General features: G+C 40.6%; 1 protein-coding gene across 2 annotated transcripts in view; it reads right to left on the reverse strand.

Annotated features, from left to right (window-relative positions):
- adam22 (ADAM metallopeptidase domain 22) overlaps window positions 1–19845 on the reverse strand; it is a 67867-nt gene that overhangs the window by 28612 nt on the left and 19410 nt on the right. For both annotated transcript variants that reach the window (XM_084358157.1, XM_084358158.1), the window contains exons 4-6: window positions 18067–18133; window positions 12258–12340; window positions 8263–8326 (exon numbers count right to left, since the gene is read on the reverse strand). In XM_084358157.1, coding sequence (XP_084214283.1) covers window positions 8263–8326; window positions 12258–12340; window positions 18067–18133 — 214 coding nt within the window. The remainder of the gene's footprint in view (window positions 1–8262; window positions 8327–12257; window positions 12341–18066; window positions 18134–19845) is intronic.

Consider the following 19845-nt stretch of genomic DNA (forward strand, 5'->3'; position numbering starts at 1 on the left):
CTTACTGTTACACAGAATAGTGCCGACAACATGTTTCCATAATACTGCACAACTGCATCAGTTGATAGCTTCATTCTCACTTTATATAAAAATCACATTCTTGTGTAGGTTTATGATAGGAGCTACATTCGTTCAGCTGTCGGCTTTGACTCGTAAACGAAGCACTCGAGCTGTAGACCTGTTCAATCTGTATGTGATAAATGGACGTAAAGGTGTTTGAAGTACATATGTTCCCTAACAGCAGCTAGTAGTTACTGCAATAAGAAAGTCTTTGGTGCAGCGAAAGACCTTCAGCCTTACTGACATAATCATTATATTTACATATAAGCAAAACTAAGCTACCACATGTAGTGCAAAATATCTACAGTGATGCAAAAGCGAGTAACCAGTAACTAGGGCTGAAGAAATATCAAAATATTATTGATACAGAGTATGGCCAATGGCAATATCTAAGCCACAGATGCTGCAAGTTCTTGATAAAGATCAAATGTGTCACAATAAATCGTAATAAAAGAAGCATTGTGGTCATACAGAGATGCTCTGTAGGCCAACAAATCATAATCTCCAGACGCAAGGGAGTCTGCTTGTTTGGTACAGGCCCCGGCAAAAATCACATCATCATTACCCATTTATACTTTTCAGTGAAAATGAAATGCAGTCGTTCTGTCCTACAACTAATGTTTATGTCCATTATAAAGTCCTGTTTGTAATATTTTGGATTAATCAATTATTCATCCTATAAAATACCAGAAAACATTAAAATTGGCTCGCACAATTCAAGGATTACTTACTACAGGATAAGGTTCATGCTTAGGATAATCTACCTGGTATAAATGCTGCTTTCTAGGGTCCATATGTACATTATAAACAATCAATAATAACATAACATATAAACAAGGGGAAAAAAGCCTCAAAAATTACATTGGAGGAGCTAGAACCAGATAATGGAGTTTGTAAATTACCTAAACGATTAATCGGTGATCAAAATTGCTGGAAATGTTTCTATTGCTCGCCTGATCATTAACACACTGTACTATGTGACCAAAACAAAACTCCTCCGCTTTGCACTTTAAAACATCTCTGAGAATATAAACTTTTGTCCTGAACCGTGATCCGCTCTGTTCGTCAATATTGAAGTTATCACCTCGTAGGCTCTGGAGACATCCCAGACCCAATTAAGAATAGTGAGCACTCTATTAAAACGAGTCTTTTAGCGCTCCAGTGTTTTGTCTTATCTTTGATGTAGTCCTCGTGGACCTAGCATCTGAATTAACAGCCAGCCTAAATAGCAGGAGTCATAATTGGAGCCAACTCCGTCTTTGATGTGACACTTTCATGTTGACTGAGAGTTAAGCAGCTGATGATTAATAAGACTTTAATAGAAGTGTATGACAAATCTGTTTTTGTATTATGTGTAGCACATGCACACGGCACCATCCATCATTATCGGAGCAGTAACTCCTGAATTAACTGCTGTAATAAAGCTTTTTCTTGACCAGCGTCTTCTTTGTTCCCCAGATCATCACCACCAGCATATAGACTCGGCAGGGAGTGTGTATGGATGGAGATTTGGGGGTCTAAACACAGATGGCTCTCATATGTTGTGCTACAAAGAGATGGGGGGTGGAGCCTGGGTTGCCAAGGGAGATGGTACCTCAGACACAGACTGCTGGCTCATGAATTTAAAGCAGGGAGGGGCGACACACGTCTCGCCCTCGCTCTCTCTCTGCATGTGTGAATGAACTGGTCCAGGGTTAGTAATATGGAATTGGCTTCAGGCCACAGGGAGACCCCCGTCTTCTTAATCCCATCACAGAGCTGCATTCCCAGTTCATACTGGTTTAAGAAATCCTCCTCTTGGCACCTTATGCAAACACCCCCACCCTACAACCTGCCACCACCCCCATCATCACACCCTCTCCTTCACCCCTTCAACTCCCCACCCCCTCTTCCTCAGTTACCCTCTCAACCTCCTCTCCTCATCCTGTAACTGCAGGTCGCCACACAAACCAGTTAGGATCAAAAGATGGGAGGTTTGGGAATATTTTTCAGAGATGCTAGTCTCCGATAAACATACAGTTTAAAATTATTTTAAATGCTATTTTGGCAAAGTAGGTCTGAACCACTGACTGAAATATCTCACCAGCTGAAGGAGACAGACATTCATGGTCCTCAGAGAAAGAATGGTGATCCCTTAATATTTAACTTGCAGGGGTCCTCAACTACATTTGTCCAATGGCCATGATTTTTCTCAGCAGACACCGTGAGGGCTGGACTTTCAAATAAATAAATAAATAAAAATTTGCGTATTTGACTATTGTTTAATATTTTCACCGTCTTGCAAAATTTAGCTTATATCAGTGTAAACAGACTCCTAAAAAACATGGAAGATCCATAATGATAACAACATTCACACACGTGGGACACAAATGTTTCCTTGCGAGGTGGGAAGCTTTGACGTCACATCAAAATGTCCAATAAATTTACGGAACTAACGACATTCCCACGAGCCTCAGCTGTTTGTGTAGTTTGTAATTACCACATGTTAGCAAAGCCAAACTAAAATCATGATCATCGTTAACAATATACTGTGCCTGCTTCACATCAGCATTTCAGCACTGTTATTGTGAGCGTGATAGCGTGATAGCGTGCTAGCGTTTAGCACAAAGCACCTGTGCCACTGTATCTCACAAAGCTGATAGCATAGATGTAGAATCTTGCACTTTTTCCCAAATACTAGGCTACTACATACTAGTTCTATACAGTATGTACATGTACTGCAGACTAGTAGTCATAGTGTGCATTTTTAGCAGTCAGTATACAAAAAAACTTCAAATACAGAGTAAAATGTCTTTCTTAAAGCTCCTATTTGTAAGATATTTGATTTTTCAGTCTCATTCCCGACACTTTGGGTTGATGACTGACCCGACCTGCCAACCCAAAGCGTCAGTATTTGACAAGCTGGGAATGAGACTCAAAAATGAAATATCTTACAAATAGGAGCTTTAAGATTGATTACTTATTTTTGTTTTTCAAGATCTTTCTCAAGCGGCTTCACCACCATCCACCATTTAATTCTATGTATATAGGTTAATTTATGGTCGGATTTATTCTATACATTTCTAGCTGTGAGGCATTGTGGGACAACGGCATCCATCAACAGCTCAGTCAAAAATCAGCAGTATTTAGTATACAAACAAAAGCTGCTGTGTCTTTGTTTTTTGTCCTTCATAGCTGCTGCAGAACTGAACTCATGGTCACTGCACCATCAACAAAACACAACACTTCGTCTCATTCCTCCCTGAAAGCGAACAGAAAGAGCTGTCAGGATGGAGCCGCAGAGGCCCTGAGGTGCAGGTGGGGTTGGAAAGGTGTCCAAAACAACAAGAGGGCCTAACATATGGTGTTTTCTGCACATGCAAGCCAGCATCTCACATCCTCACTCCGAGTCGTCTGCGCGCACACGCTCACACAGACACTTACTGAAGAAGTGCAAGATTTATCGGCCACGTAACGCCCGGGTACATCACGTTCTTAGCTTGTGAACTTTAATTTTGGCACTCTGGGTTGCTCACAACTGTAGCCTGCTTGTTCACACGCCTTTTTACATAACGCGATGAGACATTTTGAGACCAGTTCAGCCGCAGAAGGTGACAAGAGCAGCTTGTTCAGGACACACTTAGCTAATGTCCTGCATAACTTTTTCTGCCTTGGCGGAAGAAGGGCAGATGGGCTCTACCATATGGTCGACAGGAGTCCTGCCGACTCTCGATCTCAAAACACACCCTGTCCCTCCATGATTTTTTTCCATCACTTTGAACTAGATCATAACAGCTACAAGTATTGGTTCAACAGAGGACACAAAGCTTCTGCATTAAATACCGTAACAAGAACACGACTGAACATACAACCTTTAAAATTAACTCAAACGCACACTATTCTCTGCATGTGTGTGTTAATACAGAGGATACAAGAAGACCACTCAGCTTTTTACAGCAGCTGGCAGCTGGGTGTCGGTGTGACGACCTGCAGACCAAGCGGACTCTCAAAGAGACACACTGACTGAGAGTGAAATGGAGAAAGAGATACAGCGAGAGGAGCCCAGAGATGCAGAGGGGACGAGACAGTCAGTGAGGACCATCGCCCAAGGGGTGCACACATCCACAGCTCAGTGCTGACAAACTGACAGCCGCCGCCGGCCTCGGGGGCAGCGCCGTACCCGGCATTGTTATGCAGACAGGATTCCCCCACCTAACAAGCCAAGCCCAAGACTGCCAAAGAGGCTGCGTGCCAAATATTAGGCAAAAAGAAGATATTCAGGCCCAGTATCTTTGTCGTACAGTCACTTGTGCAATATTTCATTAGTGAAATAATTCTATTCTGTGAAATATTTCAATGTGTATTTTTATTATTATCATTATTGTATCTTTATTCAATTCACTGGGTGTACTTTATTTATTTAAGTGTATATTTTTCTACTCGTTTGTGTGTATTTGCTCCTCTAATTGCCGTTCCTTTATTTTATTATAAGCTGACTCAGAGAGACACACACAAATATTCCTGTACTGACCTGTACCTGTGCAAATGGCATTAAAAATCGAATCTAAAAAATAAAGTATGCCACACTGGAAGGGGACAGCCAATGTGTCCAACGTGCAGTGACGAACAAGAATTAAGACCCTTCACTTGATCAGAAGCTGAGTTAAATTCCTGCATTCAAAATGTTACTTAAAGTAGAAACAGACACTAAGTGATAGTTTTGCTGGCGCCACTGTCGCAAAGACAACTCGATCATTTCAGTTTTCCAGTTTTCAGAGTCACAAATAACAACACAGGACAACACATGAGTTTATTTATTCATTTTGGCGATAATGAAGACGTGAAAGCAGACAGAAATGGTGCCAGGCTGCCAGCCGGACTGGATCACCAGTCAGCCTTCATTTTCCCAGAAGATTTCGGTGGCAGACAACACTGCACAGTGAAGGCGAGGTTTACAGGGAACCACTCTACAGTGAACACAGGCGGTGTCCTTATTCTATAGCCATCACATTGTGTAATGACATTTATTTCATAATGATACGTAAAGGCAAAATACTTGTCATTTGCCAGTTTATGTAAAAGTCACAGTGTTATCAGCAAAATGTACCGATGTATCAAATATGCATATGTGAACAAAAAACAGGTAGTATGAAGTCTTTTGTGGCTCCAGAGGAAGCTGCATGTAATCTGACAGTGCCTCCAGAGATGTCACTCAGTGACTAAGTTGCATTTTGGGTAATGTAGGCACCAGTTTTTTGAGAAGGAAGAAGAATGTGTGGAATAAAACAGGTGATATCTCCGATTCTGCTGTATCGATTTTGATCATTTGCAATGTTAGATCAGCCGACTGCTTTTCAAAACCTGGCGCCTGCATTACCCACAAGGCAACTGAGTGACATCACTGGAGGTTTTATCAGTTCATCAGATTACATGCAGCTTCCTCTGAAGACACAAAAGGCTTTATACTACTTTTTTCACATGTGCAGTATCGCTCCCCAAAACTTAATAACAATAATGTGTAGAATTGGTGGAATTACCGTTTAAGTTAGCCTTTAACTTGAAAGTGAGGAATCACAGGCAAAAAAATGAAGGCTTGTAGCATCTAGCAGAGAGCCTCTTCGAATTTTGAAGTGCATGTTACGTCACTGTGTGTGTGTGTGAATGACCAAAAAAAGGCTACCGAGTCAGATCCTGTATCTCTGAAGAAGAGTGCTGCAGCAATATTCTGAGTTAAGATCTCTCTCTCTCTCTCTCTCTCTCTCTCTCTCTCTCTCTCATCGCTTGAATAATTCAGTCCCTCCAGAAAACATTGGAGAGGAATGAAGGAGGCAGAGGGGTGACGAGGAAGATGCCAGAAAAGGAGGGAGTGAAGAAGATGTTGAAGGGAGGAGAGAGCTGTGACAAAAGTGAAATAAACCTGGAGGGCTTGAAGCATCGTTGTTTCTCATCTTTGCTCTTTTATCAATAATTCAGAATACTCTTTTGCTTTCATTAACTTTGGATTTCCTCTCCTCTTTCATTATTGTATAGCAAACTTCCATTTTAAACCAATAAGTCATTCTTGTTATAAAGTTTCCCTGCAAAAGATACAATAACAAGCCATCTTATTACTATTACTACTTTTTTTGCTCCTTCTCCGTCCACACTCTTCTTTTCAGTGCTATCTTTATGTCCATCCTCCTTATTTCCTCTCCTTCAACACCATTGGTACTAAAGCTGTCATATGGGGATGAATCTTAAGTCGCTCTGTGTGCCAGGTGCACATACACACTTTCACACAAGAACACACACACACACACACACACACACACACGTATGGACACAAACACAGACACAAATCTTGACCTCTCTTATCATGTCTCCTTTCGTCCCTCACTGATTAACACCAGACACACACTTCTTCTGGACGTTTTTAATTAGAGCAGAAAGGACACACACACACACACACACACACACACAGTATCAGCTGCTTGTTCTTTCGCTCTCATGCTCAAGGCGTCTTTAGACAATCTCAGATCTGTCCTTTCGTTCTGACTATAATGCCTGTAATTGTTATTATCTAATTGGCTGTAGGCTTTGTAATCCTGCAAATCTCCCTGTCCTGAGACCTGCGAGCTGCACTCAGGGTGGCAGCGACTGGTATGCGATCTGTAACTGATTCGGGTTTTGTCTCAACCACCTCTCAGGACAATAACTGACCCCTGTGTGAATCCTGTAACACCAGGACTCTCACTCATTGTCTGCTGCACACACAGCTCTGTAGGGCAGTGATTTCCTGCCAGAGGGGGCGCACTTCTGCAGCTGCCAGGAGGTGCATTTAAAGACTGTAAGTAAAGAAGTGCTCATGATTTGATAAAAAGAAATTGGTTTGGAAGAAAAACAGATACGCAAAATCGGCTACAACAACTATTATTTTCATTCTTGATTAATCTGTCGATTATTTTCCTAATTAATCGGTTTGTTGTTTGCTCTAAAAAATGGTGAAACATGTAAATCTGTTTCCCAAAGCCCGAGCTGACCTCCTTAAATGTCTTGTTTTGTCCACAACCCAAAGATATTCAGTTTACTGGCATAGAGGAGTAAATAAACCAAAAAATTAACAGTTAAGAAGTTACAATCAGAGAATCTTGACTTTTGTTTTCATAAAAACTCACTCAAAGCAATTAATCGATTACCAAAATACTGAGTCATTAATTGAATCGTTGATAACTAATTGATTAATCGATTAATTGCTGCAGCTCTATACACAAACATGAAAACAAATTGGCTTTAAGAGGGCTTTGGCTAATTCGCGAACAAAATTAGTAAAAGTACAAAAGTGGAAACATCAAAATACACTTTAAGTACTTAAAGTAAAAGTACGCATGCTTAGTGTATCATTTCAGAATAATGTATATTATATTAGTATAATATATACTACTGACGACGTGTTTCAGGAGCATTGTCTTCTGTGGGAGAGAGGAGCTTCCGTTGGTGCAGACTTTCACCCTTTTAACTTTCAAGAACTTTTACATGCACAAGAGCAAACAGTATATAAAACACTGAAGCAAAGGACAAAATGATAAAAGACAATAGGTCTCCTTTAGGTTTAATATCCAAAGTAACAAGGAAAAGCATCAGATCCTGGCAAATGTTTGGCCTTTTTGTTTGATTCATGATACAAACTTCCCTTCAAACCTTCTTTTATAGAACGGCATTTATGAACTCTTAAATAAGTTGCTGGGTTTTATCTTTTTACTGTTACTCATTGTATTTTATCCCACCATTTTAATAATCCTTTTGTTGTATTTTTAGCATGTTCATTTGTTTTTAGCTGTTGTTTGTTTTTCTTTCTTTTCCTTTTGGTGAAGGATTTTGTAACCTTGTTTAGAAAAGTGCTATATTATTAAAGTTTTTTATTACATTTTATTATTTAAAACAATAAATCGATATTCAAACTAGTTGCCAGTGAAGCTTCTGTCCACCAACTGTAATCGACTGATAGTATAATAGTGTAAATAACGTCCAGTTTAATATCGAGAACACAGATGGAAGATGTCGGGCAGTGGGCAGCTGTGTGGGGAAAAGGTTGGGAACCACCACTACAACTGATCGGGGAAATTCAATACGACTGAGAGGCAGCCGGGCGTGAAGACATGAACGAAGAGAAAATTAATAAACCCCTCTGTGAGGAGCCCGCACCGGCACCTGTACATGCATTTTCATGTAGATTGGAGTACTTACATCTCTGCTGCCCTGTCCTCCAGGTTCAATCATGTAGGTGTGATTGCCATCGAAAAACATCCCACTGAAAAAGAGACAGAGGAGGGGAGAGGGGGGAGAGAGAAGAGCACAAATCAAACCTAGTTTCTGTTGTTTTATTCATTACTAAAAGGAATAATGCATCTGAATTCAACTCCTCCTCAGCTATCAGTGTGATAGATTAGCCATGTCTGTGCTTGCCCACAGGGGGGTTATTGTATTATTGGAGCATTTGTCAGAATAATAACTGTAATGCACTCCTACAAGGTGCAGTTTTGGACAGACTCCTCCGCTGGCCTGACTTGCTGTATTTGGCATATGTATGGCTTAGGAGGGGTGGAGGATAATGTGAAACAAAAGGTCATCCAATCATGCGAGAGATTTCCCCCCACACAGCATAACTTAAAGGTCACCTACTGCAAGGATTTTATCTGTGGAACAATGACTAAGAGTTTGAACTGTTGACCACAACCTGCAGTGACTAAGACGTCTATGAAAAGAGTGCGTTTGAGCAGAAAATCACTGCAAATCCTGATGATCCTCTCTAGCATTTATTGAAAGATGTAAAGCCATCGCATGCACTTTCACTCTGTGCACTTAAAAAAACACCAAAAATACATTCAGCACATGAAGGCACCAGAGAAAGAGGCAACGTCACACACATCATTTCGACCAAGCAATCATTTTAAAAAGTCAGAGATCAATTTCTCATTTAGCAGCCGGATGAAGGTCTCCTTGTCGCTGTCCGCCCGGGTGTGCGCATGTGCACAAAAGCCGGACATCATCCGTTAATTAACTTTATCTGAAGCTTTTAGGAGATTGGTCGGGTCAAACTCACAATCTGTATTTCACCTCCAACTGTCTCTTTATTGCCTTTAACACAGAGAATTCACCTTCAACACTCGTCATCCTGGTCCAACATTGCACTTACAGCAGATTACACACACAGAAAGAGAGAAAACACAGATGAGCCTTTTTGTTCTGTATGTGAGTCTACTTCTAATTTTCCCTGCATTGTTTTATATGTCCTGGGATAGCCATGGGATCATACATGAACATACAATTTTCTGCCAAAGTTGAAACAAGCTTTGTTATTTAAACTGAGCAATGTGTGTATTTTTGTTTAAGTCACTCCCTTCTTAGTGGTTTGAAGTTGGTCCTGCCCTCTCACTGAAGTTACATCGTGCAGAAACAAGTGATGGGGGGTGGAGTGGCTGAGACGGAGACACCATTAACACTATTACAAGACACTGTACCATCAAAATGATTTCAAAGCTGTTATTTTAAAGGTTAAAAATAAGTTACATAGCGTTGCTTTAAAGACGCAATAATCAACATCTTGAACAATATATCAATGAATAGATATGAATCTACAGAGAGTTATCATCTGATACTGCAGCTCTCCTACAGACAAAGTCAGAGACAGGCTGCTGAACATAGCGGTGCATGTAGCAGCTGAGGAGCCAGATAATTCCCTCAGGAGTCAGTAGTGACAGAAAACGTGCATTTTGGACCAACATTCACCAAGTGGCAAGAAACACCACTTCAAATCAATGGTTTCTCTCTTACTTATGGTTGTGTGAATACGCAACAAAGGTGATGTCCTCAAGTGGCCAAAAATGTTTTATTGCATATTAAAGTTGTTTTTTTTAATCTTAATAATCTTATTCATCTAAGATGTGAAGGGCTTTAAAGCAACAACACATACTTTTGCACACATCTAGTCCATTATTGTTGAATTAAAGAGCTCAAAATTTGAGGTTATGTCTTTTTAAGAAACAAGGCGGTGAAGTGCTCAGGTTGATAATTTCTTAATTAGTACGAGGATTGGTTGAAACGGGAACCTGAGTCAGTGCCTCACTGTCTACAGCTTATGTGATGGGAAGTGGCGACATGATGGATGAAGCTGAGAGCATTATTGCTCTGTATACAGTTAACACCCTATTGCATTGCAGGGTAAAGTTTCTCTTTGTGTGTGTGTGTGTGTGTGTGTGTGTGTGTGTGTGTGTGTGTGTGTGTGTGTGTGGAAAGAGGAGGGAGCAGGATGTATATTATGGTAAATATCTGACTCAGCATAAGGGAAATACTCTCCCTCTAATGTCTAACCCCTCGACACCACTATACACTCCCTGAACTCCCTCCCTCTTTCACCCACATGCATGCGCACACGCACACACAGGGGCATATGATTGGTGTGTCTCTGTCTCCTATATAATGTCTTCTTGTGTATTTACTTCCATATTAAGACATTCATAATTTAAAACCTGAGGTTTCAATCAAGAACATACTAACACACCCTCACATTTGGACTGATGAGCAGTAACACATTACGCTTTGGCCAAATAACAGAAGTCTGCAGGAAACACTTTGAATCTGCTCCGTCACATTATATCCTACTCTGTGTTATAAATGAGACCGGCCTGCATGTGCAACACATTTACCTCATTCGGGTTTGATTAATTCATGCCCTACTTTTCATTATTTTGTAAGCGCTGCTACATAATTTGCTCTGCTGACAAACATGTTGCCACAATCACATGAAATATGCAAACGTTATTAAAAGCCGGAGCTCAGTTCAGCTTATTCAGCAAGTATCAATCTGATTGCCTTAATTAGCTGAATTTACTTCCTGCACTGATTATCTGGTTTGTTTAGCCTGACGTTATTTTGAAGAAAGATATATTGGATTGAATCGAGCCTGATAAGGCGTAATGGATCGAGAATGAATAATAACGCTCTCAGGAGCAACTGATTGGAACATATTGGAACAAGATGGCACACAGCAATGTCTCTCTCAAGAAATCATGACTCGGGAACTCGATTTAATCCACAGACCTTGATGAGAGAAGTTTTGGGAACTATTTTCTTTCACCCAAACTACACCCAGCAGACATCACCACACGGAGGGAAGCGCGTCATGGACAAGAAGCTTCACAGAACTGAAGCTTTCAAATAAATGTGAAATACAAAGTATCTAAAAACTGTACTTAAGTCTGGTACTTGAGTAAATGTATGACTTGAGTTACATTCCATCACTGGATAAATAACACTTACAGGTAAGAGGAAAAATATGTGTTTTTGGTTGGAGGTGAAACTGTCCCTTTAATTTGCAAGCAAAACTAAAAGCTATTAGCTGTATCTCTCTGTTTTCGTAGAGAAATCCCTGTTACTCAGTATAAATATGTCCAGTCATTACAACTAAACATTAATTAAATGCAGTCCTCTGAGGTCCAAACACTAACAAGCATGATGAGTCACATCATGAATACAAGGATTCCTGTTAATGAATGAGCTGTGGATCAGGCTGACAAGGAGCTTCTTCTAGTAGTTTTCCTTACTTGTTTACAGATTTGAGGGCAATAAATTCTGCTTTCTTTACTTTATGTAATTATTTACCAAAGACCCCTAATTAATTCATGTTAAAAAAAACAGCAAGCACAAAATATACAGTACAGTCTGTCAGGAGTCTGGGGTAAAGCACTGTTGGTTTTTCTTCTCAGCAAATGTGTGTAAGCACCTGTGATAAACTGTAATACATGCGCATGTGTTATACCTAATTATTCACAGGTGCTGTTTTATGCAAGTACGATACATATTTGCCCTGCAGGAAGGCTGCTCCCTCGCTTCACACCTAAAGCATACACACACATACACTAACAAGCATCTACAGTGTACATGCGTTCCTCCCAGCAGGCCTTGTGTCTGACCCGTCTCTCTGACAGAGCACCACTTTGGAGCACAAACTCTAAAAATACCGCCGCGAGGAAAAGACGAGGAGAAGGCGTCTGAGCAGCTCCTGTCCGAATGAATGATAACCTGCGCGACGAAAGATGCAGAGAGACAGAGAAGGGCTGGCTAAAACTAATTACACTGACTTAATGGATAAATGGGAGCAAGGCCCAGGACTTGGACGAACACAGGCAGCAATGTTGGCTAAGAAAAAAAAAGTCACATAAACACATAATATTTGTACTTACTGTAATCCATGGCAGGTTGAGAGAGCCACAAAAGAGTGAGGAATGTCTCTGACCGTCCCCTGATAGTAGCAGTGCTCCCCTCCCTGTGAGCAAAACACAAACACACACAGATTAACATCACACACGCGGTTTCCTCCTAAAATGTCTCCACTCACAGCTTTTATTACCATATCCCATCAGGAAATGAGTTCAGAGCGATCAATCACACATAATTCATTTGCTGACACACACAGAGTGCAAGTGTGTTCTGGTGTACGTGTGTGTGTGTGTGTGTGTGTGGTACTTTGCACTTTGAGCTTAACTCAGTCACATCCAACCATCTGTGCTTTAACTTCTCCTTCCTCCATTACAACTTCTACCCACACGATAGGAAGCCACAGCATCGGTCACTCGTAAAAAAGTTTTCCATCTCTGTCACCACTCACCATCAACTCTTCACCCTCTGTCTTCATCTGTCTATATATACTGTATGTATGTGTGTGTGTGTGTGTGTGTGTGTGTGTGTGCTTCTTCCCTTCTCTGCAAGCGTAAACACACATTTATTTTCTATAGACGTGTATGATGTCTAAGTGTCTAAGTGCTCTGCAGGCCATCTCTTCCTCGTCCATTTCTCGTTGCCTAACAGCCATTAGGCAGGAAGCCGGTCTCCCCGAGGAAACCTAGCTTTTATCGGAGGATCAATTTCTGCTCTTCAGTCTGAAGCTGCGCACAGCAGCAACGCACTGCTTCGTCCGCTCTTACTTTAATCCACGTCTGTCTTATAGGTTTTTGGGGAGGATGCGTGCATGGAGTTGTTGTTGTTGTTGTTGTTAAACTATATTGAAAAAAGTCCTTAAAACCTGAAGATGTTGGATCACGACTGCAGGAACTTGCTCCCATTCAGCCACAACAGCATCCGTGAGGTTGGCGCGTGGTTATTAGATGGTTTTGGGGTCAGGACTGTGTGCAAGCCAACCAAATTCTCATGGATATTGTCATATTGAAACTGGAAAGGCTGCCATCACACACACCTTAATATTACCAGACAATTTGTTAAATATGTTTATCCACATTCATGCCAAGAACTGGTTGAGAAATGTCTGTGTGTTAAGTGTGGAGTTGGAGCCAGCAGCTTGTTAGCTTAGCTTAGCATAATGACTGGAAACGAGGGTAATCAGTTAGCCAGCGTGCACTTCAAAAGCTCACTTAACAATATGTTAAATTTCGTTTGGAGTCTTGACATCACCCAGAGGTTGCTGGACAACCAGAGGAGACTCCAGAGAGTGACACTGTTGATTGTTGCTTTTATACTTTGTTTGTTGTTGGTTAAATTGATTGAGATGTGTTAAGTAGTGAGTTTAAAATGGTGTGGGTAGGGAGACTTTATATTTATTATATACACATCTTGCAAGAAAGTAAATATGTTTCTCAAAACACTGAACTACTCCTTTAAGATTTCCCTTCACTGAAACAAAATGTAAACGTAATTGGCCTATCTCAAACCAAAAAAACAAGCAAAATGACACAAATTATGGGCACAGACGCAGCCAGACCGTTCCTTAAAAAGCTATTTGAGGTATAAGGGAATTTGCAGCCAATCACACTGAGACACGTCGCCAGAGAAACCATTTTTTTCCTATGGTACGGCACACCTGGGGTTTTTCCAGTGGTTTTCAAAGTTAAAGCTTTCTCAACTTTTCAGCACAAGGTGCGGAGTCGCACTGCTTTTTACATTAACTACATCTGACTGCCTGGTGGCCACTCAGGCCCACTCCACAGGCGCACCCAGCTTTACTTTGAACACTGAGTCTCGTTATGAACAGTAGAACTGATGTAGCGAAAAGGGGTCCTCGTGAATGTACAGTAACAAAATGTGTGCGTTTGTGATGAACTCATCTGTATAAATTGCCATCATTGAATCAAACGAGTGAAATTGCATCAGTCATGCCGAGTTTGATTTGTTTTGTTTTCTCTGCTGTTGTCTTGATTTTACGGTTCTTTGCTCTCACTCTCAGTCTTGGGAGGAAGGAAACAAGCTATGAGCTCGAGGCACGTATCATACTAACCTTAACCTTGACTCTCTTTTCTCTGTTTCTACAATATCACATCCAGACAACCAGAACTGACGAATACAAGTCCGAGCTCACACTGGTGCATCACTGGCAAAAGATGGTGAAAAAGATTGAATAATCTGACCGAAAGATGAAACTTGTGAATGGGACAGACAAAGTTGCACATGTTAAGCCGATACAACTAAATGGAGCTACATATGAAGAGAGAGAGGTTGGTAGAGTGAGCATGAAATGAAGAGACAGAGAGGGCTATTTATAAGTGCTGCTGTGCTCTACTATCCCAGCGTCTCTCCTCCCCCTGTCGCCCTGAACCTTCTGCTCCACTTCTCATCAAAGCAAGAAACACCCAAAACCCAGCGCTGTGGGTACATCCTCAAAGTGTGTGTGTGTATGTGTGTTGCTATATTTGTCTGATCTGTGATCTCCTTAGACCCATATACAAGTAATTAATCATGTAATCTGGACATCACAATGCACAATGAAAAGGTCGAGGTCAGACAGTTGGTAAACAAGTAGGACACTCTGCCCTCTGAAAGTCAGAGAAAGTTTCAGCAATTAGATAATGAAGAGGAAGATGGAAAGAAGGGAGGAAAAAGGGTGAATGTGCATACATGGATTTATAGAGTATTCACAGCTTAAGAATGACCTCAGTCTATCCCCATTTACCACTCATGTATTACTTATTGCACATGGCTGGGCGATATGACAAAATACACCATTAAACAATAAAAATGTTCAGCTGTCAGACATTTTGTAACACTGTTTATGGAAGTACTGACATATATTTATTCTTTGGTAACTTCTCTGCGTGTATCAGGAAGTTGTGACTAGGGCTGAAGATTAATGAGCAGCACAGCTTAATGGCCACAACACTTAAAGTACTCTATAACAAATCCAATTACTATCACCATGATCATATTTTTCAGATAAATAATTTATCCGCAATTTAAATGGTGTATGTTGTTTATATAGAGTGATTGTACCTTCTTTATTTTAAGAATAAGAGCAGACATTTTTGGATGGATTTTAATAACTGTCGGAAACACCCAGAGGCGTCATTTGTGAGTTACCAAAAGTTTGTAAGCACTTGTTTGTCGGCTACTATGTGGTTTTATCTTCAATTTGTTTACATGAACCGAATCATAAGAATCTAACCTTTGTAACGATGTATGGCAGGACTATACGCGTTAGCCTATTTGCTTAGCTGTGTTTGTATTGTTTCATTAAAGGGTAAGTTACCCTTTAAGTAAGTTTGACCATTTAATTCTTTCTGGACACAAAGATCAAGCTTTCCATTTAAAAAGCAACGTGACTGATGAAGGAAACATAATCATTGTTCAGAACAAACATTTAAGCCAAAGTGATGCTACATTAGTCCAAATGTATTCAAAATTTTAGCTGAATCAGGTGCATTCTTACATCCTCTCATCTTCCTCATTTGTATATTATGGGTGATTGTAGCAATAATTACTCACATTCTGCCTTATAGACGGCTGTAGCATCATGTTACCTTTGTTTTAGTAGCATAATGTGTTTTTGCGCTAAACAAGGATTTGTCCTTCATTCACTGAAATAAAATCTAACCGTGGACAGCAAGCCCGAACTGCTACCACATTAAACACTATGTGCTACCTTTATCACTTGTGTACTTGTGAACAGAGGGGATTCTGGGGTAGAGCAGCAGCTGTGCTATGATGGCTGACATATCGACCTCTGTGAGCAGAGTAACAAACAGGAGCTTGTCTCATATTAACCTTCATGAACAGCAGCCATTAAAAAAAATAATAAAAAAAGAGCAAAGCATGACAATAGAGAAAGTACATTCTGGATATTCATCTACAAGGTGAATTAATTCACCTACAGAGAAAGCGCTTTATAATAAGTTCCATAATTACAAGAGACCATATCACAGAATATATGGTGTAATAATTGGGATCACTCTCTGTAAAGTATCTAATATCTCACTAATCTGCTGCTTAGCTGAGTAAATCCTGACCATTATAACCCTCCCTCCACTTATGTGATGTAACACAACTCCTCAGTGGGTGTCCTGTAACTGAAGTCCAGATTCCAGAGGATTATCACGGCAATCTTAATTTCATGTTAGCTGAAGGTTTAGGCCACAGCTACAGCTTCATTTTGGCCCTCTGAAATCTTAGCTGAACAAAGACCGGAGGGCTGTGATTTCTCTGTGTGTGCAAAGTAACGCATTGATTAACCAATAAAAGGCTCAGGGAGGAGGAAGAAGCTGTGGGGTGGGCAGGAAATTGCAGCTGCGCGACAAGTTGAAGGCTACACGAGTCAGCTGTTTTTTGGAGCCAGAGTCAGCTTAACATACGCCATCCTGGCATTGTATTAGTCATTTCTATCTCCAACTACCAAAAACTAAACTTTGCTACGTTATAAACCTGGTACAAACATGTGATCTGTATCTGGATACATCACCTTGATAATGACTGACGGACCTTTACATTTACTCCTGCTAAAGAGTTAGGTATGGTAAGGTTAGGTAAGGTATAATCTGTAAGATATGGCACAGGAAAACCACCCACTGCTGCTCAGGATACTCTCCACTGTAGCTATCTTTGGTTGTAGCAACTAGCTGCAAGTTAGCTCAGTTAGCCATACAGCTAAGTGGCCCTGTTGGCTGCCTGGAGTCTGACTCTATCGCAACGTTGGATCACGGGGGAATCCCTAGGGACTGGACACCAAACTGGTACTCAACACTTCTGAACGCCTCTGAGACTAAGAGATGCCAGTTTGACAACAGGAGATACAGTATGGAGGTGATTTACGGCAGCTCTAACAAGGGCTTTGACTACAGGATGGGGCGTGTAGAGCTGGAATATTAACACAACTTAAATCGGTGAAGTGAGGATTTATTTTGACCAAACCAGAGGTGACTGTGGAAAGACAAACCAAGATTGTTTTTTTTGTCCCTGTTGAGTTTGAATGACTTCACGTGGCAATTGATTGGGGGTGACGCAGCAAGTTGTAAGCACATTGTTGACATATCATCTCCTTATAAACTCTTTATGCCAAACATATAAGCAAACAGTCGCCTATTTATTCACACATCCAGCGGATATGGATCAATCATTAGCAGTCATTTGGAGTCGTGTTTCTTTACACGTATACACAATTTCTTACACAATATTCTCTCTTCCTTTAGCTTGTTTTTGGTCTGTTTTTTACAACTTCTACACTGAAAAAAATGTCGAAAACAATGCTGACTGACTGACATATTGGCACTATAGAACTATATGCTGAAGAAGAAATAACTGTTGAACTGCTAAATCCTCCTCCATTTTTACCAGCTAGTTGCTAAATGTATCTGTCTGTCTTTTAGTGCTGCAAGTAACATACAGTGTGTTCATCAGATCTTTTTCACAGGAACAACTGCCTGCTCCAGCTGGAAACGATGCTAATGAGAGCAGTGAATCAAAACACTAAAGTTGGAGACTGTAAAACCAAGACACTGAGCTGAAATATGTTCAAATGTTCAGTACAGCTTCAGGGAACAACAGAGTGATAATTCGCTGTGGCTTCTCCAGATGTGATTGGCCGATTGAAACATTTACCACTTGTGTTAAGATGTTTTTATCGCAAAAACATAATCAGACACAAACTACATGTCAAATCAGGGGTTAATATTAAGACGAGGGCACCATAAACACTGTAGCTTCCACTTAAACTGCAAATAGTCCAATAGTGAAAGTGTGAGTGAGCATGAGGAGAGATGATTTGCAGAATCTTACATTGGTGACGACAGTCTTCCCTTTTTCTGACAAATGCCTCTCCACGTACCCCGAAGACAGCAGATCACTGGGAACAGAGAGGAAAAGAAAAAAGGGAATTAAAGTTAGAAAATTTGTGATTTTTCATTCAAGTGTCACTCAGTTACACAAGTGTGCTTGTATTTTATAGGAGGATTGTATTCTGTCTTGGCAGCACAGAGCTTCAGAGCATCAGTCCAGCTAATTATGACCAGCGTACAGGGACGAGGCTATTTCCAGCACACAAACTCACGCAAACACAATTATACAAATCCAGCCTTCTAGCAAATGTCTGGCGTGTGTGTGTGCGGGTGTGTGTGACTATCGGAGGAATGAAGGACAAGTGAAGGTCAGTAAGGAGTAAAAGAGGCAACACAGGCAGAATGGGAAGGAGGCAGGAAATAAATTGAGAGAGCGAGAAAGAGGAAGACTGGCATAAATAAGAGGAAATCAGTCCGTGTGTGCTTTCTCAGCAGAGCTAGACCCAAGAATCCCAATGGAGATACACACTGCAGGCCCAATCTGAGACAGAGATGTATGAGCTACTGTATAGTGCACACAAAGCCACACACACTCTCGAACACACATACACACACGCACACACAAACACACAGAGGAATGCGGCATATGAATGGGGATTTGTCCTTTTTCAGCCTATTTAAAAAATATATATAAAATACAGTTAAGTTTTAGCCCCTTATCTCATAAAAAGGTGACCTGAACAAGAACGTGCACACACACTCGCACATTCACACATACATAAGCAAAAGGCAGTGTAGGAGATTTATTTCTTAAATATACTGTAGAGCGAGCAGTGCCAGAGCCTACAGTAATCTGAGGCGTGTATACACAAAAACACAAACACACACACACACACACAATGAAAATAGCAAGAACAAATAAAGCCAACCCTGCACCAGAAAAGAGCAGCATAAAAATCAAACAGAACAATCAGCATTACAAACTCATTTTCATCAGATAAAATTTAGCCCAGATTTGCTGAATCAGGAGTCTTGATATAACGCAACTAAACACAACTAAATTACAATGAAGGCTGCTGTGTTTATCAGTCAGAGGACAGAATCTGACACAAAAATGTGCAACCGAAACAGTAACAAGGGTATCTGAGCGGGCCGCTCGCCACACTCAACCAGAGAGCCATCAATCAACTCCAACTTCCTGTCAAAATCCAGACATCAACAAGAGACAAGTAGGCGGGAAACATTTTCATCTAGTTTGCTCACCAAACAAACCAGCCTCTTCTTCAGTGTCAGTGTTCAGTGACGGGTAGAAAATGTGGGTGAAAGTGTGAGACTTGATTGTTTTTCAGCAAACAATGAAAAATCATGTCACTGCATCGACTGAGATATATAAAAATAAATGAAACTGGAGAAGGAAAATATTATAAAATTATTATACAGATAAAAAGTGAATTCATGAGAAAGAATGCATAAATCTAATAACAACGCTTAAGTCAAAACACGAAAATAAAAGAAAACACGAGTATAAAAGGAAGTCGAGAAAAGACTGGCAACAAAAGTAAACAAAGCAGGCAAAATCCAAAAAAATTACAAAAACAAAAATAACAAAGGAGCATTGGGAACACAAGGAACACAGAAGACGCAGGACTGACGTTGGGATACAGAACAGGGACGCAGGAAACGCATGACACAACATGCGAACTGACAAAGATAAGGAGAGAAACACAGGCTTAAGTAGTCAGGGTCCAATTAGCAAATGAAACACAGGTGAACAGGAAAA

The sequence above is a fragment of the Pagrus pagrus genome (assembly GCF_965226575.1).
Source record: "Pagrus pagrus genome assembly, chromosome: 7".
In the NCBI taxonomy this organism is placed as follows: Eukaryota; Metazoa; Chordata; class Actinopteri; order Spariformes; family Sparidae; genus Pagrus; species Pagrus pagrus.